The sequence below is a fragment of the Cyrtonyx montezumae genome, unplaced genomic scaffold (assembly GCF_038088225.1).
Source record: "Cyrtonyx montezumae isolate F1298 unplaced genomic scaffold, pur_monq_1.0 scaffold_12, whole genome shotgun sequence".
NCBI lineage: Eukaryota > Metazoa > Chordata > Aves > Galliformes > Odontophoridae > Cyrtonyx > Cyrtonyx montezumae.
In genome coordinates this window covers 8738726-8765490 of record NW_027071848.1, presented here as the reverse complement: position 1 = coordinate 8765490, position 26765 = coordinate 8738726, and the positions used below count along the sequence as shown (strand labels likewise).

Below are 26765 nucleotides of genomic sequence, written 5' to 3'. Positions count from 1 at the left end.
CAACTCCTCCCAGTTTGGTATCATCTGCAAAATTACTTAGAATGCATTTGACTCCTCTGTCCAGATCATTCATAAAAACTTTGAAGAGAACTAGCCCTGCGATTGAGCCCTGGGGAGCCCCACTAGTGACTGGCTTCTTGCCTGCAATCTGCAAAAAACAGAGATTGGCATCTCTCAAGTGCATTGTCATTTATAGATTTCATCTCCTCCTTCTCACTCACTTTATGTGATCTGGAGACAATCACATTTATACATGTGCTCCATTCATGCTATATTCAACGTTTCCCAGTTACATACTACGAGACAACTTACTGATTTGTCTTAGAGATGAAGAACAAAAGAACGAGAGGCAATGAACAAGAAGTTGCTGACTACATATAAGGAAAAAATGGGAGCTGCCAAACACTGGAATGAGGCCTGTAGAAGTTATGGAGTCTTCATCCTTGTGCGTATTCAGTATTTGTCTGGGCAGTGTCCAGAAGGTAGCTTTGTTTTCAGCACAGCCAGGACTGCATGATCCAGAAGTCTCTTCACATATGTGTCATTTTATGATCCTAAAGGTCTTTTAAGGAACTATTTTCTTTCTGTGATTAGCATGGTAAATAGATAAGTAGCAAATGAACTTTGCTGTATTAGTGGCCTATAGAGATGGATTTAAGAGACCCAGCTGTGGAGCTATATGGCTGTCGAGGATTTCCACTGCATGACTCTCGGTGGGGCCTTGTTCCAGTTGTCCAGGCTCCCTTACCCAAGTTGGCAGAGCATCTTCTGATTCTGCCCACACTTGGTGTGTCCTGGATCTGCAGGGTACAAAAGCAATGCAACAACAAAGCTCTGTGATAGTCAGGGAACACTTAGAATCGTTTTCACTGCTTTTGTGATGGTTGTGGTACCTTTGTTTGTTGGATTCCTTTGTCACAGCTGTGTTGTTTCAGGAAGGAGATTATACCCCTCTCATGTGCTGCTGAACAGGGTATTTTTCTTTCTGGTACTACAAAGTCAGGGATAACCACTTACTCTAGAAACAGGCTCAAGGCTGCTGTAGGGGAAAAGAGGACTTGGAGAATGACTTTTGTCTCTGAGAGGCCTAGAGCTGCTAGTTTTTCAGTGCTGTTTCTGTTTGCATGAATTCACACAAAAAATGATTGGCTCACATAGGAAATAAGGCATATAGGAAGCATCGACTGTAATGAATCCACTTCTGCCCTGTTTGCTGAAAACAATCAGAGTGGTCAAAAATACCAGTCAGTATTTTGGTGTCCTTTGATGGTTAACCTCCACGGGGGATGTATGCGTAGCTGGCAGGGATGAGCTCTTGCCTAGAACTACCAGGATCACCTTAATCCGCTGCAGAGCATCCCAGTCAGTGGTGAACCTAATCCTACGACCCCCTGGAAGAAAGCTGTCATCGGGATAACTGCATTCAGCTCCAGGGCTCCTCGGAGAGCCTGCACAGCAGGGGATCGCACCGATGGCCTCAGTCAATGGCAGTGCTGCTGAGAGCCACAAACCACCATGTGTGCTCAGCTGCAGGGATTTGCCTTGGATGGGCAGCCTTGGGGAGCCTTGAAGGAGCTGAAAGGCTGCAGTGTGCAAACTTGAAGCCCTCCTCAGGGCACCACCATTGAGACCATCTCCTCCAGACAGGCCAAGGCACGGCTCTCATGTTCTCTTTCCCTCTTTTATCCCTTCCCTGTTATTTCCCTGATTTGTTCTTCACATACTTTTCCTGCTTATCCAAAGATCAGAGGAATGCTGTTCAGTGTTACATTCTAAACTGTACAGTGATGGTATCTGGTGCAGAATTGATAGCTCTTGAGACACACGAACCCTATTGCAGTCATCTCCTTTGTAAAAAATCTAGTATTGTCCACAGGGCTTTGCACATAAAAAGCCCCTGGGCTTAGGCCTGTAATGTTGCTGGCATATGTTTCTGAGCCTACTGCTTTACACCGTTCTCCAGAGGTTAAAGGCCCCTGCTTTTTCTAAATCAAATCTTTTTGCACAAGCCAAGCTTTTGCTAGATGCTCTGTGTTATACATTGTTTTGTTTGCAAATCTGAGGCAAAAAGAAAGCCTGAAAAGTTATTTTCGCTTTCTTCAGAGACACCTCTATGCATTTGACTTGTCTATTTGTGCAAACATCTCTCACTCCTCATCTCCACTCCTCTTGTCATTTCTCACATTCCTTTTAAGCACCATCTTGTAAGCTTTCCAGTACCTGAAGGGCTTGCATTTTTTTTAGCTCTTAGGTGCCTGTTTTCTTACCCCTGACTTCTCCTGGACCCCTCTGTCTGCACTCACCTTTTCCAGCTCCCACCCTTGCTGGCTGGTTGAGTGTTTCCAAACCTTTCCTTTCACTTTCTCTAACCATTTTCTTGAGTTTGGATTCCTTCAGACTTCTCAGAAAGAATCATCAAGATGCTACTTGAAAGTAGCATGTACTTGAAAGGCAGAAGAATGAAAAAGCAACAGCATGACAACATGTGCAAGTCCAAGAGAGTAGGGCATTTGGAATTCCTCTAACTGGCTAATGATCTCTAATTCTCTCTATTTTTTTTAACTATTTTTATTATTCATTCTTGTCCTGTCATTCTGGTGTGTTTTCAGACTAAAACTGGGGTTCAGCAATACACTTGGTAGCTAATATTTAGGTACTATTTAGATGACTTCAGTTTTTAGTTTTCTTCCAAACTTCTGAAATACTGAATACAGGAGCTGTAAAGTGTGACCAGACATGACATTTCTAACCCCTTGCAGCATCTCATCAGTATTGACAATTGACAAATCTTAGTATTGCAGGGGAAAATACAGGACCATCACAATAGGTCTGCAAATACTGCCACTACTCTTCACCTCCATACCTCTTCCTCCTTGGTCTATTGAAACTCCAGCCAGTCACTGTGAACCAGAAACTGGTTGGAACCTTGATGTTTAATATTTCACATCTCCTAAATATTTTATTATCACCTTTCTTAAGTCATTGCCTTTCATTTTCCAAACAAATACTCAGTGCTTCCTTACATGTTGTTTATCATTTCTTTAGGATTTAATGTAGTGCAGTTCAACTGTGCTAAATACTCTCTGGATCTGTGGTAAGTCTTTATACTGCTATTGTAAAAACTTACCTAATTTTCATAGGAATACCTTCTAAGCTTTTAAATCTTGTTACATGCTTCCAAATTCCTCTAGCATATTTGCCTGTGCTGCTTACATAGGTAAAACTGTTGGTGGAGAACACATGGCCTGTCCTGACACTGCAGGTTTAAGCAGGAGGTTTAGGCCTTCTCTTTTGTTAGTACTTTCTGTGTTTCTTATTGGGATGTGTGCTGCGCAGAGACAGGAGGCAGAGGCCAGCACAGGTCAAACCAAGCCATAAAGTCAGTGCAGCATCTTTGAAAGATAGTTCTCATAGCACTGGCCTGGATTTGGCCTGAAATTTCACTTCTCCACTCAAGATTCTGGCAGGGGGTCAGGACTCTTTTCTCCTCTCAGAAAGCCTTTTTGCCAGTTGTTCTTGAGGAGTCTTAGTAAGGTAGTGCTGGAAGGCACTTCTAATTTAAGCAGGCCCTCATTGCTGCGGATGGTGGAGCTCAATGCTGGAAGCACAACTAGGTAATATACTGAGGGGATCTTCTTTTCCAATTGATAAGTGATGAGTTTGTCTCCTGTGAACTGCAGAAGACCTACAGAAGACCTCAAGGTGAAACAGTTGGCATGAGTGTCCCTTGTGGTGCATTGATTTGCAAGAAGAGCAAAACAATCTCAATAATTCCTTATTTTCCAAGGCTGGCTGAGTGGCTGTTGTCCTCTTTCATTGATTGAACTGTTGAAGCGGAGTGTTGCAGGGGAGATGAATGCTTAGGTAATAAAAATACATGTGTGGGCATGGTTCTGTGCTCTTTAATGAAACAACAAAGCCTTTGCACAGCCAGTTCAGATGGGATGCTGGGCAGAAAACTAGGACCAGTCTGCTCCTAGCAGTCTTGCCTTAGGTAAAATCTGCTGTGCTATTGATCTCTAAAAGGCAAATCAAATAACAGCCACCACATTTTTAAGGATTAGGAGCTTCCTGTGCAAGACAGTATGTGTTTTTAATACTTTAAGCTGACTTATGAAACTGGTAAACAACGTGGAGGGTGGTATTGGGTGACCTCTTTTATATGTCTGATCATCCTGTCAACATTTATAATGCATTTGATATTTTCTTATCATCAGAATAGGATCAGATAAGCAGTTGCATTTCCCAAAGCTCAGGTTGCATTAAGCTTCCTTCCACATTTCATGGTAATAAATGTTGACATGAAGTTCTGTAGATTACATATAAAGTGCTTGTTAATTTATTTCTGAGAAGAGGGAGAGGAGAGGAGAGGAGAGGAGAGGAGAGGAGAGGAGAGGAGAGGAGAGGAGAGGAGAGGAGAGGAGAGGAGAGGAGAGGAGAGGAGAGGAGAGGAGAGGAGAGGAGAGGAGAGGAGAGGAGAGGAGAGGAGAGGAGAGGAGAGGAGAGGAGAGGAGAGGAGAGGAGAGGAGAGGAGAGGAGAGGAGAGGAGAGGAGAGGAGAGGAGAGGAGAGGAGAGGAGAGGAGAGGAGAGGAGAGGAGAGGAGAGGAGAGGAGAGGAGAGGAGAGAGAAAAGAGAGAAAAGAAGAGAGAAAAGAGAAGAAAAAAGAAAAAGAAAAAGAAAAGAGAAGAAAAGAAAAGAAAAGAAAAGAAAAGAAAAGAAAAGAAAAGAAAAGAAAAGAAAAGAAAAGAAAAGAAAAGAAAAGAAAAGAAAAGAAAAGAAAAGAAAAGAAAAGAAAAGAAAAGAAAAGAAAAGAAAAGAAAAGAAAAGAAAAGAAAAGAAAAGAAAAGAAAGAAAAGAAAGAAGAAAAAGAGAGAAAAGTAAGAAGAAAAGAAAAGGAAGAAAAGAGAGAGAAAAGAGAAAAAAAGAAAAAAAAGAGAAAAGGAGACTTGTCCAACTGACAAATATACAGCTTTCAGGATAAGATCTTTCATGCCTTTTTGTTTTGCACACAGTAACAACTGCTACATTCTGATTAGAAATCTTGACCTAGTTAAAATGCTATTGTTTCTCTGTGTTCCTATTCTTCTAAAAGACTGTGGCTAGACATGATATTTTATAATCCATCAGATGTAAAATCTGCATTAAAAATATAATTATCGTGCTTCAGCAACTTGGACCAAAGCCCTGACGTTATATTTCCAGGCAGTGCACTGTGAGTAATATGGATGCATATTTAGGTTGGTATGTTCAGTTGGCAAGATATGTAACTTTTCCATAAGTGAAGGTAAACTGTGGCATTTCTAACATACTGATTACTATTCCAGTCTTGTTCCCCAGTTAATGAGAATTAAGTGGATCCTTGTCAGCAAAGGAACATCCTTATTTGTTGCTACAAATTCAGTTTTAGTGGCACTTGTTACGGTGAGCAGGGAGAAAACTTGTGCTAACTCACCATCACCATTATTATTGACAGTGGTGGCTTTGTCTAAGGATTATACAGGGCTGGGGTGCTCCATGATGCCAATGTTTCCTAAATCTTATGATTAGAAAGACAGCAATGGGAGGTGGGAAGGTTCAGGAAGCAGAGCAAAAATCTAGTGACAACAAACCTTGTGCCTTGTGGTTGGGTTGGTTTTAGGAGCAGATTAGCAAAATGAGAGCACAAGGAAGAGGAGGTATGTGCAGCTGAGCCTGTGCCATCAGAGCTGAAGCAAACATTTCAGGGCTGCCTTGGCCCTACCATCATGCTGTGTGGCTCCATGGGGACTCACCAGCTCTCAGTACTGCTCCCCAGGGCAGTCTGCCCTGAGCCGCAGTTCTGTCATTCTGCAGGAAAAGTTGGAGCTTTCCGAGATCAACATCATGTTGCAGGTTGGACTTTCTGAACTTGGAGTGCTAAAATCTCTCAGAAGACTACTGTTGTGCTTGCATTTTCAACTTTGCATTTTCAGCTTAAGGCCTGGAGTGCAAAGGTGCTTTCACAGCATAAGTGAGAAGTAACATTCTGTGTCTCTTCCTCCTTTGGACTGGATTCCTTTCTCTATTTCTTCTTTTTTTTTTGGACAACTTTCATTTTTGAATATTTTTTGTGTTTTTGTACAATTCTCTTACCCCTTCCTCTCTCCAGCTACACAAAGGATTTTATTTACAGTGTGACCATAGATACAACCAGAACATATTGTGAGGAACTCTGAGAAGTCCAGAAGGAACCTTTTGAAGTGGATTTGATTCCCCATGAGCTGCTAGCACCGCCACGCTGCCTGCTTTAAAAACAAAGCATGGCAGTCCCTTTGGTTTCCTTCCCACTGTTCTGTCTTAGAAGCTAAGAAAGCTGCAGACCTTGCCAGGGAAATCAGATAGATGGGAAAGCAAAGGTGATGGGAGATTTTCCTTTTGCACCTTCAACTAATAAATGTTACTTGAGAGTTAAATATCTGCTCTGTAGTTTGCATGGGTATTTTGAGATGATGGCTAGAGTTGTTGCTAGTACTTGCTATTCAAGCCCAAGGATTGTTGGACTTGGAAATGAATTGGGGGGGTCTCTTTGGGGGTCTCTGGGCACCATGGAGATATTCTTACATCTTGGAGGGATAGGCTCTGTCCTACTCATCCTACAAGATGTGGAACTCAATACTGCTGTGGATGACACACTTAGGACTCTCAAGTGCTGTGCTTCCATATGTTATGAAAAGATGTAAACACAAAATGTAAAGTAAGTCCAAGAGAAAACATCAGACTTTCAATGAAATTGAAATGAGATGGTCCTTATTATTTCCTGCTGTCACAGGCAAATTCTTTTCTTGTCCATTTTAGACAGCCCCTTTGGAAAGCAATACAGGTGAATGCATATGTGTAATGTCGAAAGTGGGACAAAGGTGTCATAGAAATACTGCTAAATAGTGGTAGTTGGAGGAAGAAATCTCTATAATTTCTCTAGGATAAATTGAGCTTCTGCACCAAAGAAAGCATTGTTTCCAGTTTCTGAAAACAAACAAATAAACAAAACAACAGCAAAAAAAAAAAAAAAACACACAAAAAAAACCCTTTTGAGCTAGAAAAAAATAATCAATTTGTATCAAAATCCTCTTGTTTAGCATTTAGTAACAAATTCAGCCTAAGGAAAGGTGAAGCAAAACCTGATGAGGTAGAATCATAGAATAGTTTGAGTTGGAGGGGACCCTTAACAGTCATCAAGTCCAACCTGCCTGCAGTGAACAGGGACAGCTAGATCAGGTGCTCAGAGCCCCATCCAACCTGACCTTGAGTGTCTCCAGGAATGGGGCATCCACCACCTCCTAAGCAACCTGTGCCAGTACCTCACCATCTTTAGTGTAAAAAGCATCTTCCTCATATCCAGTCTAAATCTCTTCTCTTTTGATACCATTTCCCTTTGTCCTATCACAGCAAATCTTGCTAAAGAGTCTGTCTGTTTGCTTTTGTTTTTTTTCCCCCAACAGTTGATGATTTGATAGCAGATTTTGATGAGCCCTAATCATTAGTTTGGTGAATTCCTGCTGATTTGGCTGGGTGTTGGGGAACCCTGGAGAAGAGGCTGCATCTCTTAAATCTCTTTTCAGACTCAAAATAAGTTTTAAGGGGGAATTAATTGTCCCTCTGCACAGGAGGTGCTGTCACGCTGTGTTGTTTAGACCAAGTCATCTCCAGAGCTTTGCCCTTGGCTGTTAATGTCACTGAGCAGTTTGTCCAGCAACTTAGCTATTCAGCCCATGCAGTTTTAACTTCAGAAAATCAATGCATCCAGCACTCCCTCACTGTAAGTGCATGAATGCATGCTGACTCACCAGAGCCTGCTTAGCAAAAGGTCTTACAACGATACAGGCTGCCAGGAAATGCGTGTACTCTTTGATGGTTCATAAAGTCCTGCCCACCTGTTGTGGGATGGAGCTGTGTGCATGGAGGGTTCTTCCTCACCCGGTTACTGTCATGTCACACATTTCCCATCACAGAGCCTTTCAGAATGACACAGTTGGAGTGGTTTGAGATGTGTAATCACAGGCCTGTTTGATCTGAGGAATGTGCCTGTGTTATGTGCATAGGAACTTTTGCATTAGATTTACTGACCCAAATCAATCCTAGTTTGCAAATTGGAAGAGATGGAGCTTGAAATCTGGCAAGCTCTTTTTTCGCCCCTCTGAAGAATGTGTGCTTCGCTCGAGGATAAAAGGGCTTTGCTGAAAAAGTGGTCAGTAGTTGAAAAACATGATTGCTGGAAAAGTGCACGTTTCCAGCCAGACTGTCTCCTTTCTGATTTAAGAGGAGGGACACCTACTGACCAAGGTGCTGTCAGCATTCACAACTGTGCTGGATGGGTTTGTGGGGATGTAATAAGCGAGCACTTGTTACTTTTTCAGTAGAAAATGAAAGTGTTCTGTTCAGTGGCTGTTCAGTGGAGACCACGTGAAGTGAAACCCTGGAGTCCTCCAACCCATGAGAAGCGAGGGCTTGGTGCTGACTGGTGTAGGTCACTGGGCAAACCACATTGTACCTCACTCATATCTGCCTGTAGTTAGTTCAAATGCAAAAGAAAAACAGCCACTTATGCACAGTGCAACACCTGCATTTTCAAGTCACATCAGAGAGCCTGATGAAGGTGCTCTGAAAATGCAAGGACTTTGATTCAGAGTGTCATGTGAAAGCAAAATGAACTCAGAAAGACAGATTCACCACATAAAGCACATACATGTTCATTTTCTGTTCGGCCTTTTTGTCAGCAGCGCATCTGAAAGCAAGACATGCTGCCAAGTCACGTATTCTGACGACCAGGGGACTTCCCCATTTCCCAGGAAGATGAATTTGGGGTCATGAGAATCACTTCTAATAAACACACTGTCTGCAAAGCTGATGGTAAAAGGAAGTGCACCTTACTGTTTCTTTTTGCAAAGGAAAGTACAGTGACTCATGTGTCAGGAAGAACATGCTAACCAACTCCCTGCTCTTTGCAGGTGACCCCCCAGAACTCCCTGCCCCCGCAAAGCTAATGGCAGTCAGTTACTCCTGAGGGTGCTGAGGAAACCTATTTGTGACTTGAGCTCTTCCCAAGCAACTCCCTTGCGCAGAGGAAGAAGTCCATGAGAGGCCTGCCTAGGGAGGTGGTTGAGGCACCATCCCTAGCGCTGTTCAAGAAGCGTTTAGATAAGGTGCTAAGGGATTTGATTTAGTAGTTGGGTAGGGATAGTGATAGGAGGATGGTTGGACTAGATGATCTTGTAGGTCCCTTCCAACCTAATGTATCTATGAATCCCTAATACTCACTCCGGAATAAAAGTGCTCACACACGGAGTTATCTGGGAAGAGCTCCCTAGATGAGCCTGAAGCTGATGGGAATGGGGCCTACAGCACTGTTATACACCCATGGACTTCTCATTTTGTTCATTTCCCGAGAGTACGCCTTTGTATTGTGTGCAGAGAGTGGGATTTGCACAGACAAGTGTAGCAGATGAGCACAGATCAGGTGGACAGAGTAGGAAGCTCCTTTCCTTCAGCAGGCGCACAGGGTTGCGAGGAGATGAAAATATCTCTGTGAGTATGTGAGGGAAAGGGAACAGCGTTGCAGTTCTCAGAGCAACACTGTGTGTACTCTGTGTTTTACAGCAGATGTTTCAGAACATAAACAATTAGGGCTTAATGTATTAATATACAAATCTGGAAAATAATCCAGCAGTACATCATGGTCCAGACCCTTGGCTGACATAAACTGAGGTTGTTCCAGTGGTTTCATTTCAAGTCTTGAACAAGTTAGTATCTAACATCTTTAATTACACACATCTCTGGTCTGTATAAAGCTACGTAAGAGCAGCATACCTAGATCTCACTCGTGCCATTAAAATGTCTTTTAGGACCTTTGGACTCTACAGAAGTCAAACATGATTTTTGGGTCATACACTTAAAATCAAGGAAATCCTTCATCCTTCAGTGGACAAGGGCAGATTTCATGGCTGCATTAGTCTGTGTTGTCTGAAAATACCTTAGAACTGCCTGGCATAGTTAGATCGGAGCAAATCTTAGACAGACGTGCCCTAGACTTCGCCATCTACAAGTCTGATCATTTCTCTGCACTCACACCCATAGGGATGGTAGAGCCTCAGTAGGAGGCAGCAGTATCCAAAAGCTGCGGCTGGATAACGAGAGCTACACGTGACAGGGTGTATGGTGACAGGGAGATGTCTCACAGTGTATTTCCCCGCCATCCTGCACAATTTCATTGGCTCTTTTCACTGACCTGTCCTACCCAGAATAACTTTCTGTACTGCGCAGTGATTACTTGCCTGTTGACATGGTAAGCATCAGACAGACTATAGATTGTTTCTTCATTGTCATCTAATGATTTCTTTTTTGTCTTTGCTTCCTTCAGCTCCAAGGATCCTTGAAGAGAAAGTTGGTTGTAAATCTGTCACCTGGCAACAACAAGAGGCCTAATGGTGTTTCAGACAGCTCTTTCCTTGACATTAAGAGGATAAGAGTGGGTGATAATATCTCAATGGGACAAGGTGGGCATCATGTTAACAATTGCCAAACCCAGGCAATGTCTGGAACTATGTCTGTGGGACAAGGACCACAGAGAAAGACCAGCAACCTAGCAAACAACACACATACCAGTGGGAATGGTATGTTTAATATGACCTTGAAAGAAGTAAAGAAAGAACCAGGAGAAACAATGTCTTGCAGCAAACACTTAGATGGCCAGATGCCCCATGAGAACCTGTTCCCGAACAGATATGGGGAAGACTCAGGGGAACAAATGATGGATCCAGAGCTCCAGGAACTATTTAATGAACTGACTAACATATCAGTACCACCAATGAGTGATCTGGAGCTAGAGAATATGATAAATGCCACAATAAAACAAGACGAGCCGTTCAACATTGACCTTGGGCAGCAAAGCCAGAGGGGCCCTGTGAGACCCCTGCAGATGGATAAGATGGTAATTAAGAGTGAGTATGCACCAGGCATGAACCAGGCTCCTGTGGGCTCCCCACAGATGAGGCCTTCTTCTACAGGTCCAGCCTTCACTATGGCCACTGCTGCCATGTCCACCTCTTCACCCATCCCTTCGGTGCCTCAGAATCAAACGCAGGTAGCGCAGGTTTCCTCTGCGTCCAGTCGGCCATTGCCCAACTGGCAGGAGGTTTCTCATGCACAGCAACTCAAGCAGATCGCAGCCAACCGTCAGCAGCATGCCTTGATCCAGCAGCAACAGCAACAGCAGAACCAGACGGCCAACTGGTCCACCTTGTCTCCATCAGGTCCTTCACCCGGACCCTTTGTGCAAGAAAAAATCCCCAGTCCTTCTTTTCGTCAGCAGCAGTTCAGCCCACAGAGCTCAGCTATGCTTGGGGTGCCTGTGAATGGAAACCAGTCAAAAGGGATGAACAACTATGTTTATAAGCCGACTACTCCCCAGAGCAATCCTATGGACATAATCATGCAACAGAAGACTCAGGACCTCAACAGAAACTTCATCAACAGTGCTCAGCCACCACTAGAGCAGCATCATGGCAACACAAAGCCTTTGTTTCACTTTAACTCAGAGCAAACAAACCAGCAGATGCCTTCAGTTTTGGGTTCCCAAAGCAAGCCTGCCCTTCTGCACTACACACAGCAGGCACAGAGCTCAGCACCAGTGCAACAGCCACAGCCACAGCAGCAACAGCAGCCGCAGCCACCGCCTGCTCAGCCTATCCCAAACCAGTCTCTTCAAAGGCCACCCAATGTACCCCTAGCAATGCAACAGAAAATGATGCTTCAGAAAATTCAGCAAAGCCAGCAGATCTCAGGTTTGCAGTATCCGGTCTCTCAGCAGCACAGACAGGTAAGGCAAATTCCTCCTTATTTGGTTCCAGAATCATTCCTGTCTGAGTGGTAAGAAGGGTTTTGCAGCCTGGCTTCTTTCCTGCAGGAGATGTGTACTGGTGTGTAATGATCTCAGAACACCTTTCATCAGAGCTGGTGATGAACTGATTAGCACTTGTTTGAGTGAATCACAGATGCACAGTTATAAGAATTTCAAAAAATACATGTTTATAACACTGTATTTTCTTAAAGAGAGAGTGAGTGTCACTGCTATGTATCATGTAGATTCTTGGCAGAAAGGTGAGACTGCAGAGTTGATCTAATCTTTCTTTGGACTCCTAACCTTCTTAGCATACAAAATTCTAGGCTCTTTTGGATGGCAAAACTTAACAAATTCCTTTATCCTAGATAAAGTGTTTTACAGTGTTAATTTTTATGTCATCGTTTTCCTCAGGGAGGCAGGGTTAGGAAATTCTGTTTTTAGACATTGTTTGACTGACATGACAAAAATACTGTTTGCACATTTGTTATCTGTTTGGCAAAGAAAAATGAAGACTTATCTATGAGCTTTATAAACACCCATCACACTTCTGGGAATATTCTGTGCATAAAATACATGCTAGATTTGAAGGTGAAGGTTGCCACAGATACATCTACAGTTATATACCCACATGGCCAGCTCCTCCTGTTTTATCATCAGACATCATAAGTTGTGCTGTGCCAAAGCACTGCAGACCAAAATTACAATTTTCAGACATGACAATTGAAGTTTAAATACGTAACTTTATTGTATCCCCAAAACTGGAAACTGGATGCAAATGAAATGAAGTATGCATTTGATCTTGGGATGTTTTAGCCACTCTGAGTTCTGGTGGGCCTTGGCTTCAACATACTTGAAAGTGTAGAATGGCAATCTAAGTGTAGAGATTGTTCACAATTTTGTTATTTGTAAAGTGCTATAAGAAAATACTGAAAAGTGAAACTGCAAGTCTTCCATAAAGTCACCGAGAAGCAGCATTGCAAATGAGTTGTTCAGAGCTGGAGTATCCTGGCCAAACTGTTTGGACAAACAAACTGGCGTGTTGAAATTAAAAAAATACAGCTGTATGCATGGAAACCTTTCTCCTGTTAACTCATTTAAGCTCCCTGGGCACCTGACCATGACTTTCTCCAGCAGAGAATCCTTTGGTAAGAGGCACCAGGTGAAATACTTAGGCAGTTTAGGGTAGGGAGGATTTGTTTTACTGGAGGATGCCAGAGAACGAGCAGCAAGCGGGAAGCAAGCACAGCTTCACTGTTTTAAAGAAGGTCTCTGCTGGCTGTTCTCCTCCTCCTTGGTCCACTGTGTGTGCACTTCTTAGGTGCATTTCCCCAGTCACTTAATAGACTGGCAGGCAAATGAATTTTAACAGGTCCTTTATTCAGCCATGATAATGCTTCCAGCAATCTGTCAACACAGGGGAGGCAAGCAGGACTTCTGCAAACACCACTGTTTTTCTGAAAAATATGCAAGGTCACATTCTGGACAAGAGTAAAAAACATTGAGAGGAACTCTGTTCAAGGCAGTGCTGGTTGCTGCTCTGTGCCCTGTTGGGCTGCTGAGGGAGGCAACCAACAAGATGGCACGAGGCAACATGGCCATAGCAGTCACTGCGTAATATATCGTGAGTGTAGGCCCTTAGCAGTTATTCCGAAGTTCTGATGGGATTCAGAAAATCAGGCATATCCCTCTCAGTAGAGTACTCTGTAGCTGCAGGAATTATGGTTAGAATGGAATAAACTTGGTCCTAAATTGCAGGACTTGGAATCAGTTTGAACATAACTGATCACATGGCAGTTTTTACATGAATAATGTTAGGGCCTGCCTGCATATATCAGAGTGATATATTGGCTTAGGTTGGTAAGAACCTTGAAATCTAGTTCCAATCCCCTGCTGATGACAGGGTTGGCACCCACTAGATTGGGCTGCCCAGAGCCACATCCAGTCTGGCCTTGAACGCATTCAAGGATGGAGCATCCTCATCTTCTTTGCCCAACCTATTCGTGTGCCTCACCAAAAGGAGGCACAAATGCTTCAACCTCTTGGTCAGGACCTGCTTGTCCCCATAGCTGCAGCCTGAATATTAAAGCTGAGTGGAAAGCAAGATCCCAACATTATATTCTAATAAAGACAATGAAGTTCAAAGTAATCTCATGGACCAACTGCGCTGATGTTAGCAATGGAGCTAAATTTAGTCTGCTTGGTCTTCCCTCTGGGAGGATCATCCTCCATCCTTGAGGATTTCTTTAACAGTAATTCATAAGTAATTACCAGTAATTACTTACTAATTAACTTCATTATTAATTTTACTCATGCCCTGTTTCTTCATGAGGTATAAAGGTCTGATTCCAGTAGGTGTTGTTCAGTTCCTGCTTAGATCCTACAGTGATCATAAATGTGTGCTATAAGGACCATGTCAGAGCTGGTGGAAACACAAGTGTACATTCATAAACAGCTGCTATTATATAGCCATCAGATAGCACTGACTGTAATGCACATTTTTAGCTGAACCAGATCACTCTTTGGATTTTTTTTTCTTCCCAAGCTTTGAGGTCCCCAAAAAGGACTTGAACTTGACTTTATCAGCCTAAGCTTGCTAACTGGATGCTTAAGGTTTATAATTTTTCTGCCTGTCACATTCATTTTGTGTCAAATTGGAGCAAACTTGTACTGCAATTTGCTAATCAGATGTTTTTTGCCTGTAGGGAAAAGTCATAAAAATAATGGAAATCATCTTGGTTTCCTGGAAGAAGGTTGAATGGAATGAAGGCTTTGTTTGCTTCTCAGTTTTATTCGCCATTGTTGTGGGAAAGATTCACCTTTCCATTGTCTATCAGGATACAACATATGCACAGTCAAGAAAAAACTCATACAAATTAAAAACTCTTTGTTTAAGGAATAATTAGAAGCTCCAAATTCTGTATGCTAAATTGGGCTTGTGATGCTTATACTTGCCTTCCCTTCCCATCCCTTCCCTTCCATCTCCTTCCATTCTCTTGTTTTCATGGACTGAGCCCTGATTGATCTCAGCTTTGGGAACAGGGATAGTCTTGGGAACTTCAGCCCTCCTTTACACAAACAACCAGTACTACTTGTTTTTAAGGCTCTGGAAGCATCAGTGTTGGGTTTTTTATGTATGTCTTCTTATGTATTTACAACAGTGTTTCCCCGTGCAGACCTCAGTATCTTTTTAGTCCTCATTCCTTTATAATGTCTTTGGGAAAGCAATGCAATAATCTCTCTTTCCCTTTTCTCTATTTTTTTTCTTCCAAGACCCAGCAATGAGGTGTGATTAGATTTTGGAGCTTTTTTTTTTTTTTTTTTTTTTTTTGCTGTAACTTGCCCTAATAGGGACATACCTTAGATTGTTTTCTCCACCAGATCTTAACAGGTTCCTTTTAAATCCAACCATTCTCCCTTCCTGCTGTGTACTGAGTGACTCTATCCCTTCTCCCTTACCTGCCCCTGGCACAAGTGATCCACATGTGCCTCTTCTCTGACAAGCTCCTACAGCAGGGCTGAGTATTTTGTACCATATGACCAATGTACTCCCAGGTTCTCCATGACAGGGAAGCATCATGGATACCTGTGGGACAGTGCAGCAGCTCTGCACTGAGCAATGTGCCTCCACTGCATGGCGTGTGCTTGGAGGAGCTCCAGGTGCTGAGTTGACCTCTCTTACAGGCTCCCTCCACTGCATCAGTCTTTCAGATGCCCAGAAAATCATTCATATGTACTGATACATACAGGAATTGTTAAATACCGCCAAAGGCTACAGGTGGTTGTTTAACTAACCTGGCAGCTCTGCAGAGAAATTCTCCACTGTGTGTCCAGGGTAGCTTCATTTATTTTGAGAGAACATTCTTGGACAAAGGATTAAATACAAAGGATTTTCTTCTTTACTAAAGAAGAAAAGTGCATTCTGGGAGGCAGCCTCTCTGTTTTCAAGTGTGAAGAAATTATTTTGCAAGTATTTGTGAAATGAAGAGGAAAAACCTAGAGTGGCTTGTGGTAATTGGTACTAACCAGGACTTAAATTTGACTTAGACCATAAATAACAACGATTCCAAGCTTTTGGAATCTGCAATAATAGAAACCATTCCATAGTGTAAGGAAATAACAATGTGACCTTTCTTTCAGTGCTCGCTATAAAAATAGTATTTGGATGAGAGCTTTTCTTGATAGCTCCATTTTGGTTGCATTCCTTCATGCAAGGGCTTCTAAATTAAATATTCCGAATAAAAACTTGAGTCTGTCCTAATAACTACCATCAATTGTGTATTTGTAACTGATTTATGTACACAAAAAACAGAAAGAAAATGTCAAAGATTTCTGTATTGTTATCAGTGGGCAGTTATCGTTGTGTTTTGGTGGTGCCTTCTATCATTCATACTCTTTTAATAAATTAAATATATAGACAGTCCCAGTGTGGTTGGTCAGTCCCTGAGGACATTGTAATTCAAAGGCTCAAGGACACTGCCAGTTTCATAAGCGATCTTGAATTTCCTTCATGAAGTGTTTACACTACTAGAATAGTACAACGTTGAGCCCTTAAATGCTTCTGGGTTTGTGGATTTGGGACACCTAGAGACCTGGAGAGTGGCAGCACCTCTCTTGTGAAGAAAGGTCGAGTGAGTTGGTCTTGTTTAGCTTGGAGAAAGTTTAAGGGAGACCTCACTGTGGCCTTACAGTACTTGAAACGGGCTCATAAACATGTGGAGGTCTGGCTTTTTACATGGTCTGATAGTGACAGGACAGGGGGGAATGGTTTTAAACTGAAAGAGGGGAAATTTTGGTTAGATGTTAGGAAGAAATTCTTTACTCAGAGGGCAGTGAGGCCGTGGCACAGCTGCCCAGAGAGCTGTGGTGCCCCATCCCTGCAGGTGCTCAAGGCCAGGCTGGATGGGCCCTGGGCAGCCTGAGCTGGTGGGAGGCAAACAGCCCATGGCAGGGGTTGGAACTGGGTGGGCTTTGAGGTCCCTTCCAACCCATTCTATGATTCTTTTACGCATTGTATGATTCTGTGACATCATTGATATAACCCTTGTAGTCTCATTTGAGCTGCTTTTTGAAGGTACCTCCTTGAAGATACCACTACAAAATATCATTGCACTTTCCTGGATATGCCCTTTGCTAATGTCAACATACTTGAACTCTTCCTTAGAATTTCTTACTATTGTGAATATGCCTGGACAAGGGCAAAATGAACAATTTTAAAATGGGACCTGTCTCAAAGGGGTAATTTTGATGTGGCTTCTGTAAGAATCAAGAAAAAGATGAGTTTTATAGCAGGAATTTGAAGGATATGAGCTTCTATCCACCTGCATGTCTACAGATGTTTGTTTGTGGCCTGCAATGATCTGCTCTGGCTGTGGGGAAATAACGAATTTCAGTCAGGATGCTACGTGCTTCAGTCCTGTGAGTTTACTGCACCTTGAAGACAGACATAGGCAAGGATGGGAAAGCAGAGGGACAGACAAGGTGCCTTGTGCGTATGTAAAGGAAGTTGTATGGGCTGTAAGGAAGAAAGGGCAGGTGAAAAGATCCTCAATGCTGGTGGCAGAGTTTATAGTTTTACAAAACCTGGAGTGTGGTGGGGTGAAGTAGGGAACCACCACCAAAAAAGAACATGAATCTGTGCTTATGGGATTAACTGGAAAGAAGGAGTAGCAGGACAAGATTGTGAAGACGCAGTGCTGACTGGGAGGCAAGGAAACAAGGGTGTTTCAGGTCTGGCTCTGCTGCTTGTCCTGTGATATCATCAGTGAAGCCAGGATATCTGTGCTTCCTACCTGCTTGAAGTAAAGATTTCTGCTATTGCCGTGTGCATCTGAGGACAGAGTCAAGCCCTGAGTTAACTTCCTGCAGGGATTTTGGAAAAGCAGACTGGAAAAACAATATAATTCCACAGCCATTTGGGTCTGGCACAGTGAAAACCTCTTTCCTGTAAGTTTTTGCTTGTTTGTAGGTAATATATGAATACCTCAAGAAGTTTAAGAAAAACAACATAAAAAAATTAACAAAGCCTAGCTCTCATTTCTCTATATATATCCCTGTCTTTCTATTATTTTAATTCCCTGAAGTCCTCAGCAGCAGGTCCCAGTAATTTACCTCTCTAGAGGTTCAAAATGAAGGAATATTTTAATAGCAAATATTTGTTCCTTCATTAAGTCACTTTTACTGCTGGTGTTTTTATGGTTTTTATCTGCCCCAGGCCACAGATGACTGTCATTAAGACAGCAACCAACCTAGTAATGTTCCTTTAATATGAGTTTTCACGGGTGAATTTACTATTTGTATGTGATGCTGATCCAGAAAATCAGCCAGATGCTCCAACACAACTAGTCCAGAACCATCTGCCTGCTTCATTTCTGCATGCCTGTTTCTGACAGTGTACATATACAGTGTAAGAGACAGCTTTTACCCTAAAGAATTTATTAGCTAAGTAAACAGACCAGTCAGAACTCGAGAAGAAGGAAATATTACTGTATATTCTGTATATTATGTATTTTGGAAAAGAGAGAGGGAAGATCTCAACCAAAGCCATTACAATCAACCCACTAGCTGTTGGATAAGAACCCAAGTAACACGTTTACCTCACACAGAAGTCACTGAGTCTGGAGTCGAACTGAACCAAATATCAATCTCAGAAACACTCAACAACATTCGTGTGCTGTAGGATAGTGCCAGAACTTATCACGCCACACTGCTCCTCTTGACCTGCCTGCCCTCTGTGCCTTGCCTCTTTGACTGAGTCTCCCCTGTTGTCCCAGCATTCACAGCTCTTGGCCTTCAGAGCTTTCACAGTTCCCCAGAAGAGACCTCTGGTGCTCTGAGAATGATGTTTGATGCCTCTTCTCCTTGTACCTGTAAATTGATGGCAAACAACCCATCAAGGTGAACCCAGCAGCTTGCTTGTTCTTCAAAGAGCCTGTGGGTGGATGTGCTCTGGCCATTCCTGAGGCACTGTTTATCCACATGTAAATAAGTGGAAGGGCCTTGAAGGCAACCTCTGCTGAACAGCCAACTGCATTGAGTCCATGTTATCTCTTCAAAAAGAGCCCTCCCTTCTCTGTCCCTTCTGATGAGGCTCTGTCAACACCCAGCTGGCATTTGGAGTGGGACTGAGTGTTTCCAACAGTTGGTTTCCCTGAAGAGCTGAAGGGCTTTCATAGTCTTTTAATCATAATACTTACTTGGCATAGCTGAGGAAACTTATGAATTTAATGGTCTTCTGATTTTATAGGAAGAGGTTAGGAATTGTTTGAGGTCCAGATCATATTGTGAATCAGTAGAAAACACAGAAATCAGGTAAAAAGGAGGGATCTTTATCCCTTCATACTGATTTTCTGTATTAATGCCCTAACCTTCATATGTAACCTGTGATAAAAGAATACCTAATCTGGACACATATTCGAGATGTAAACCTGTTGCAGAAGATTCAGCTTTCCTGAGCCCAGCTGTGCTCAGAGCACTGAATTACATGACAGTGTGACAAAGGAAGACCTGACTGCAGTCTTCAACTCGACATTGCCCAGGACCCTAAGCAAGGAGTAGCGTGGTTGGATGTCTCCTGGGGCAGGGTGGGAGGAGAGCAAGTCAGTGGTGGGTGCTCAACCTGCATACCCAGGGCACCACTGGCTGGTCTAAGACCACAGATCTGGCAGGCCTAGGTTCAGGACCAGGCCACCCACTGCTTCCATGAACTGGCCTAATACAAAAACCACTGGTGGGCAAGGAGCTGCCATGCCGTGAGTTGGGTTGATGACTCCATTGCTCAAGAGGCATAGGTTTTCTCTTGGAGAGAGGCAAGAGCAGGGTCCATGGGCATGGGGTGTCATGGAATACAGGACATAGCAGGTTTCTGACACTCTTGTATGACATTTTGTAGGATATCAGAGCTGGTCTTTGACTACTCTTGGGCCTTCTTAAGAAGCTGGACAGTGCCCTTGAATGAAGAATTCCCCATGACTGGCTAATACCAAAATACTTGCAATGACCGAAGAGGGAAATGAGTGTTATATCCGTGGAGGAGCTAGTTCATTCTTCAACCTGTAAGAGGAAAAGAAATGCTGAAGGCTTCCTGTAATTCTGTGAAGATGAGCTAGATGTACTCTCACAGTCTTGCATTTTTCCAGACCTTCCCATAATTTGCAGTGGTTGCAAGCAGGGCCGCAGCTTGGCTCCAAGCTGATGATGAATGACTAAAGGATTTCGTGCTTTGGTTCTGGTTAGAACATCCAACTTCATCCACTGCAGAACTAGATTTCTTCAAATTACTGTAAGCTGTGAGCCCAGCTAAAGCAGTCTTTGCTGGGGTGACTTTAGATTTTTCTGGTTTCAGCTAGAGTGAGAGGAAAAAAATAAAAAAATAAAAGAATGGCTTGTTTTCCTACTAGAACTGTTAAAAGACATGGGAAGCCATAGGGATAAGCAGAAATACTGAGAACTTCACAGCATAAGTGCAAAACAGTGTGGGAGGAGGGAGGGCACAAGTGAGTTCTGGCTATCCATCCTTAATCCAAAGCTGTCCACTCCTTCCCAGGCTATACTTCACTGTCATACACTTGCAAATTCGCTCCAGGAATGAAAACAGACTAACTTTAAGCTTGTTCCCAAAGCTGCAAATTTGTCCCTGCTGGGTGTTAATTTAACTGCTTCCAGGGCACCAGGATGTCTACTAGGGTTCGATTTTCTTTCTTTCTTCTTTTTTTTTTCCACACATCTGGTGTTGTGAAAACTTCCAAGGCACCACACAGAAGAGTGATGAACTGACCACTTTTAACCCTTTCTGTAGCATATCAAGTGAGATGTGCATGAGCCTGTCTCTCTCTCTTTCCATTTTTTTCTCCCCATAGCAGAATCTTTGGGCATTGCTTCATATGAGATCCACAAGCTCAAAAACAATCTTAAGATTGTTTCATAGGTTGGAAATCTAGTCTTTCTTCAACTCCATTATCTTGTTTTCCCTGTGAACAAACCTGAACTAAGCATTAATGGTTGGAGTTCAGAAATTTCCAGCAGGAAGATACAGGGAGGATTTTTGCAAAAGATTTCCTTTTTCCCCTTGCTTTTATCTTACATTGCCACTTTCCAGCAGGATAAAGGTTCAGTGCAGTAGTTTTGCTCACATTATGGCAAGTGCTGGCTTTTTCTTGGCTTTTGATTATTTGTTCCTTAATGGTTGCATGGACTGTTTATCTGTTACATGGATTGATCCACAACTTCGACCAAGCAAATCTGAAACAATCTGTATGTCTCATTTTCAGTCACAGCTGTTGTACTTTCTTCACTTTCTTTGCTTTCCATTGAATGAGTTATTTGTATGACTAGTTCATTTGTTTCATTGGCATATCCCTACCAATTTCATACATATTGACTTTTTTTTTCTTGTGATTTCCTAACAAAAGTACTTGAAATCCATGTCCTCACCAGTATTGTGAGTATATGCCTCATGGCATAGGGAGCATTCAAAGTCTTCCTCTCACCTTTATCACTGCTTCTAATCCCACAGCCTTCCTTTTGTACTTCCATCCCAATGACTGTCCCTTCTTCACCCTAATTCATCTTCAGCACCCAGTTCTGTGAGCTAAGCACCACAAAGAAATACCTCACAGCTACACAGGCTGCTAAACACAGCAAGAAAACAGAAGTATCCATCACATTCAAAACCAGGAGACCCAAACATACCAGTCTTTGATTTTGGCATCTTCTTTTCCTCATGCAGGGTTTTCACTGCTGAGTTTTATTTTTAAAATAAGAAAATTACTTTTGATCCACAAATTACAGACCTCTTTGGTAAACATGAAATCTACTTCATGGGCTGAGTACAGCTGTGTTACCAAAATCTTGTTTTGTATTCAAAGTGCTATCAAGGGCAGCCTTTTTCAGAAGCAGCATTTCTCTCTGGGCCCAAGCCAGACAGCACTGGGGCCCCAGGAAGCACTGAAGTGGTTCTTCAGAAGGGTTTTCCATAGCCATATATATGCTACTTTAAAAAAAAAAAAAAAAAGACTCTTAAGATTTTTAATCCTGCCCGAAATGCTTTCTGGAGCATTGGGCTCTCCACCTGAAAATACTAATGAAATTTCTTCTGTGGTTTGTGGAGATACAATCATTCATCTCCCTATTAAGTCTGAGCTTTTTAAAGCTGCAGAGCTGGACTTATGTGTCCATAGCCAAATTATTTATGCAGATAGAGAGAATCCCAGTCCAAAAAACATATAGCTTTAACATTTCTACCCGTTTTTTCTTCTGACAAGTTTTCCAACCAGAGCACATAGTAACCACCTTTGAAACTGGCCATAAGTAAATTTAGGCTGGAAATCAGAAGTTTGAGAGTGAGAGAAATTGTCTTTTCTGTGAGATTCCTGGTGCCCAAAAACCTAACTGCATTTAAGATAATTTTTTAAATAATGTGGTAGCAAGGCACTCGGTTTAAATATTGGCTTCCTTTCTGTTGTGCTTGTATAGCCAAGAAAACCAATGGCATCCTGGGGTGCTTAAAAAAGAGCGTGGCCAGCAAGTTGAGGGAGGTGATCCTCCCCCTCTACACTGCCCTGATGAGGCCACATATGGTATAATGTGTCCAGTTCTGTGATCCTGAGTTCAAAAAAGACAGGGATCTCCTTGAAGGAGTCCAGCAGAGGGCCACAGTGATGATGTAGGGGCAGCATATCACACATGAGGAAAGGTTGAGTAACCTGGGTCTGTTCAACCTGGAGAAAAGAAGACTGAGAGGGATCTGATAGACATTTATAAATATCTGAAGGGAGGTGGGAGGAAAATGAATGAGGTCAGGCTCTTTTTGGTGGTGTGCAGCAAGAGGACAAGTGGAAATGGCCTAAAACTGGAACACAGGGAGTTCCATACAAACATGTGGAAGAACTTCTTTACCGTAAGCGTGACAGAGCACTGGAAAAAGCTGCCCAGAGAGGTTGAGGAGTCTCCTTCTTTGGAGATATTCAAGACTCATCTGAGCACCTACCCATGTGATATACTGTAGAGTACCTGCTTTAGCAAAGATATTGGACTCTATGTTGTCTTGAGGTCCCTCCCAACCCTTGCAATTCGGTGATTCTGTAACCTTCCATTTATGGACACCTGTGGGCCTTAGGAAGAACAAAGTGGAGTGCTGTGTAGGCATCTACTGAGCAGAGTTGAGTAGATGACATGGCTAACTAGACTCACAGACATTTAATTGTAATATTCATTTAAATAGATAGTTTACTCTTGTTACGAACTCTGAGCATATTTTTACTCTCTTCTTTACAAAGAGTCCAAAGCAAATCAAAAGCTAGTCAGCTGATACACTAATTGTGTATGAATTTGCACATGAATCATTAATTAAAGTCAAGCTGTGGAAAAAAAAAATAAAGAGTCTAAAAGACCTTTGGACATTTTTGTGTGAATATCACTATACTTAATGCCACTGAATATAGAAATATTTGGACTGTTTGCTCGGAGGGATATAATGTTAATGAATCATTTTAATCACCTTTATTACAGTCTTTCAAACAGAGGAGACCACAGTGCAAAACCAAGCCTAACAAAAACAACATACAAAACCCAGAGGCAATTGTCAGGCTACTAATTAGATAACTTTGTCTTGATAATCACATTTGAGCCTATAGATTTGAACAACAGAGCAGTGTGTTACTTTCAGGGCTAGAAACAAGCAAACGGGTGCTACCCTGCATCCTTTCAAACAATGTTTTTGAGGTGTGTCTGGCATCCTGAATGAGAATGGGGATTCTCAACGAACACCTGGGATGGGGAATCCCCAGGGATAGTCTCCATTCTGTTTCTTAGAAATTTGTCTTTCACTTGTGGTCTTCTTGCAGCAACAAAACAGTGCTGGAACTGCAATTATTCTATAAACCTTAGTGAATAAAAATTATGTAGAATGCCCACAATGTAGATTTTGTGTTATTTCAGCCACGCAGATTCTACAAGTAAAACCCAACCAAATGAAATTCATGCACAGATATCAGTGGGAATGCTGAAACAGTAGTGATAGCAGAAGTAATGAAATTATGTAATATATGCTAATTGTTTTCTATGTAGTAATTCATCCATAAAGCCTCTGTGAAGTAACTATTAACTGTTCTCTAAAGGTTAAAAATTGGAGACAGTGAGATGAACATTTTTTTCTAGCATGACTGGTGAAGTTGAAGCATTGGAATAATGTGTGATGCATCTGGGTGTCTTGGTACAAAGGGACTGAAAGCTCCATACTTCTGAAAACAGGCCATCTATTTAAATGTGTAAGTATGGCTTTAATTTTAGTCTCTAAAATGAGGCGGCATTCAAAATTATCACAAGCTTTGTAGTTTTTATAAACTTCTTTATTAGACTTAAATTCCCTTTTTGTCCATCATTTTAGTGTTACTGAGGTCCTGCGAGAAACACAGAGCAAGTAGTGAATGACAGGAAGCTTGAATTCACCTGAAGGGAGGTACCCTCAAAAATCCTTCCTGAGATTGCTCAAATGGCAAAATGAGTGTTAGGAATCACTGCAGAGGAAATTGGGAGCATGTACACACATGCAAATGCAGACAAGAATGATTCCACTGTCCCACTAACGTGTTTGCATCCCAGATCCTACCTGCAATCTGTGCACTTGTCTCAAGCAGTGTATGGAAATAAAGAAGTGACTTCTTCCTTATTAATCTGAGACTTTTCAGGCAATGAAGAGGTTTTGGAGAAGAGAGATATAGAGAGATCATGGATGACATAGGGCAAGTGAATAGGGAAGAATTAGGCACTTTTTCTCCAAGCAGGAAAGTTGTAGGCATAATGTAAAGTGAGGGAACACTTACTGCTACTGTCTTTGCTGCACAGCATTGTGAGCACCAAAAGGGGGTAAAAAGATAGGAATTGGACAACTTAAGGAAAAATAATTTGCCAAAGCGAGTCAAATACGCCTCACTCTGAAAATCACTGAAGAGTGGAAGCTGGAAAATTATGGGGTCAGTCGCAGTATGCAATGACTGTGTTCCTATAGTCCATCTCTGAATGCCTCCTCTTAGTCACTCTGAAGGTGAGCACTGTAAGACACAGTCTGTTTCACAACCACAGAAATAACTCTGCTTGATCATAGCAGAAAAGGTTAACAAATGCGAAGAAGGCCAGATGGTGCGTGGTTTGGAAGGAGTTCAGCTTAGCCATGTCTTCCCACTCAAGTTTAGGATCACCTCATCCACCTGCCCTGCACTGCAGAGGTATTTTTGCCAGCTGACTGGTCTTTGGTTGACCTGGCCTGTTCCGGGCCTGTGGAAGAGGATCTGCCATCAGCTTTTCAGCTGTAAGAGCAGGAAAGGCGTTGTGGTCATGAGCCATGCCTGCTCCAAAGCGTCTCTTCAAAGCTGGCAGCTCCAGGAGAGACAGCTCAGCACCTCCAGCAGTTTCTACCAGCATATGTGCTCCTGCTGCTGCCAGATTTAATGACTGCTTTCACAGGGTGGCAGAGATGTCCTGAGGAGTATAAGCAATGGAAGGGAAATGGTGATTTTCAGCCATCTATAACAGATCCAAACTGGAATGGCATTTCCTAGAGAAGCCAAAAGCAATAGTGTCAAGGTACTAGTCTTGCTCACTTCCAAAGGTTTCTTGCAAAAGATGGAGGAAATTAGATTTCCAAACTAATTACTGCAGGATCCCTTTCAAGTCAAATATGTAAAGCCCTCATAATATTAATGCCTGCTTTTCACATTACATTCAGAAGACTTCTGCTGATTACTAGGATGATCTGTGGTAACAGTGACAACGATCCTCGCTTACTCCTCCCTACTTTTGCAAGTTCCTAAGCAAAGATTTGAGTTGTGATTCTTATTCAAGCTGAGATCGCCTTTATATCATTATGACCTTAGAAAGGAGCCTGTAATATAAGAAAAATGTAATTACATATTCAGGCCTCTTCGGTGTAACAGGGACTTAGTGTTAATAAGAGTCAGACTTTAGGTGTTCCAAATGCTCTTAAAAAAAAGAGAGAGAGAGAGAAAACAATATGCAATGTAAACTCCGAGTTATTAATTCAAGAGCAGTATGAGCAGCAGCAGCAGTAAAGAAACCCGATCTATCCATCAATCAGCGCTGTGGAACCCTGTTTGTTTGCACTAGTTAGAGAGTGATGAATAGGTCCTCTGTGTAAAACATTCAGCTACACTGTGAGAGGGTCATAAATTATGTTTGTTAATTTTATATGCCATGCGTATAAAAATCACTAAAAATGGTTAATAGTCTGTAATGGTGACAGAGAGGTCTGGTGCTGCAGGAGCCTTAACGTGGTGCTTTTTCATCTCCATGAGTGAAAGTCTCTTCTGGTATTTCCTGCATTTCAGGCAATATGATATACAAGGCCTGCAGGAAGAATTTTGCCTGCTAATCACTCAGGTTCACAGCTGTCCTGCCAGACTGCACTTAACCAAAAGCATTGCTTCTTGCCTATGCTAATTATACAATCATGAAGTGGCTTAGGGTGGAAGGGACCTTAATTTCTACCCAGCCCCAACCCCTGCCATGGGCTGGTTGCTTCCCACCAGCTCAGGATGCCCAGGGCTCCATCCAACCTGGCCATGAGCACCTCCCAGGATGGGACATCACAGTTTTCTGGGCAATAATGCATGTTACCTTAGCACTTAATGGGGAGAGGTCAGAGGCTGCAGGACAGCCAGTCCCATTCCCCATGAAGGTCCAGGAGAGGTAATGAGCCTTGTGCTGGGCACCCTGAAGCCATGCTCCCACTGCTCATGGGGCTCCAGAGATGTCCGTGTATGAGGGAGTGGAACTGTAGGATCACAGTACATCCCAAGTTGGTGGGACGTGTAAGGTACGTGTCTTTGCAGGGTAGGCCTCAGCCAGGCTGCAGAGTGCAGGCCCAGCCTTGGAACAGCAAGTACAGAGCACTGAGGA

At 42.6% G+C, this 26765-nt stretch overlaps 1 protein-coding gene across 1 annotated transcript in view; it reads left to right on the top strand.

The window, feature by feature from the left end:
• The window catches only part of MAML2 (mastermind like transcriptional coactivator 2), a 197667-nt gene that overhangs the window by 126182 nt on the left and 44720 nt on the right, over positions 1 to 26765 (top strand). Inside the window, exon 2 of the mRNA XM_065729998.1 lies at positions 10374 to 11831. Coding sequence (XP_065586070.1) covers positions 10374 to 11831 — 1458 coding nt within the window. The remainder of the gene's footprint in view (positions 1 to 10373; positions 11832 to 26765) is intronic.